The sequence below is a fragment of the Mus pahari genome, chromosome 3 (genome assembly GCF_900095145.1).
Source record: "Mus pahari chromosome 3, PAHARI_EIJ_v1.1, whole genome shotgun sequence".
In the NCBI taxonomy this organism is placed as follows: domain Eukaryota; kingdom Metazoa; phylum Chordata; class Mammalia; order Rodentia; family Muridae; genus Mus; species Mus pahari.
The window spans coordinates 72,047,872-72,049,194 of record NC_034592.1 but is presented as its reverse complement, the minus strand read 5'-3'; the positions used below and the strand labels follow the sequence as shown (position 1 = coordinate 72,049,194).

Sequence of the window (1,323 nt, the reverse complement as noted above, 5' to 3'; positions counted from 1 at the left end):
CTGAATTTTAGGTTTACTCTAAATAAATTTTTGAAACGTGTTTCATTCATGAACCAATTTTCTCTTGAGTAACTTTCTCATTGCCTCTTTTACATCTTTTTTTCTCAAACTGTAGATGATGGGATTCAGCATGGGAATCACAATAGTATAAAATGTTGACACTACCATATCCTGTTCAAGAGTGTAGTTGGAACTTGGTCTCACATACATGAAAAGGATTGTCCCATGAAAAATGGACACACCTGTTAGGTGAGCTCCACATGTAGAAAATATTTTTCTCCTTCCTTCAGCTGAATTAATCTTCAGAATAGCCAATAGGACAAATCCATAAGAGACCAGGACAATGAGGATGGTGATTAGTTCAATGGAGCCTGCACAGTAGAAGAGCAGAAGTTGATTCAAGTGGGTGTCAGAACAAGAAAGTGCAAGCAATGGAGGAATATCACAAAAGACATGCCTAATCTCATTGGAGCCACAGAAAGAAAGGCTAAAAGTAGCCACTGTGTGTATCGTAGCATGTAATATTCCACCAGTATAGGAAGCAATAATGAGTGGTACATAGACCCTTGGAGACATTCTTACTGCATATAGAAGTGGACTGTAGATTGCCAAGTAACGGTCATAAGCCATTGCTGCTAAAAGGAAGCATTCTGTGGTTCCAAATGTAACAAAGAGAAGCATCTGTGTTGCACATCCAACAAAGGAAATGGATTTATTTTCTGAAAGAAAATTGATCAACATTTTGGGAGTCAGTACTGAAGAAAAGCAGGCATCCAAGGATGACAAAACAGTCAAAAAGTAGTACATGGGGTTGTGGAGCCGTAAATCCTCGATGACCAATACAACCAAACCTAGATTTCCAATCAGAGTTACAACATATATTGCAAGAAATAAGATAAATAAAAATATGTTCATGTCAACATCATCTGTGAATCCCAATAGAATAAAGGCAGTGATTTCAGTCACATTGTTCACCTGTGTAATTTCTGCATTCATATCTGATGGAGTTCTTGACATTTCTTGTTTTACTTACAGATTCTATAAACAAGAGCTTGTAGACTTAAACTCATTCATATCTATGTCATATTTTGAAACATCATTGTCATTGGTGAGAATGTTGGTAAAGTGAGTCTGAGTAGATGCATTACTCTGCTTAAATAAATTGAAGAATGATTATTTGTCAGCTGTTGAATGAATTTCTTAGGTTAAAAACAGCGAATGCAATTATGTTAACTCCAGTTCTCCCCACAATTCAAATATAACTGATCTCAATTAACTAGACTTGAGATAGTGTATGTTCACATTTCCAAAAATAATTTATGC

The 1,323-nt window shown here is 35.8% G+C and overlaps 1 protein-coding gene across 1 annotated transcript; it reads right to left on the bottom strand.

The window, feature by feature from the left end:
• LOC110319300 (olfactory receptor 1102) lies at window positions 1-1,048 on the bottom strand. Its single transcript, XM_021194788.1, has one exon. The coding sequence runs from the start codon at window positions 1,015-1,017 to the stop codon at window positions 43-45; it is 975 nt and encodes a 324-aa protein (XP_021050447.1). The 5' UTR covers window positions 1,018-1,048; the 3' UTR covers window positions 1-42.
• Window positions 1,049-1,323: the final 275 nt, after the last annotated feature.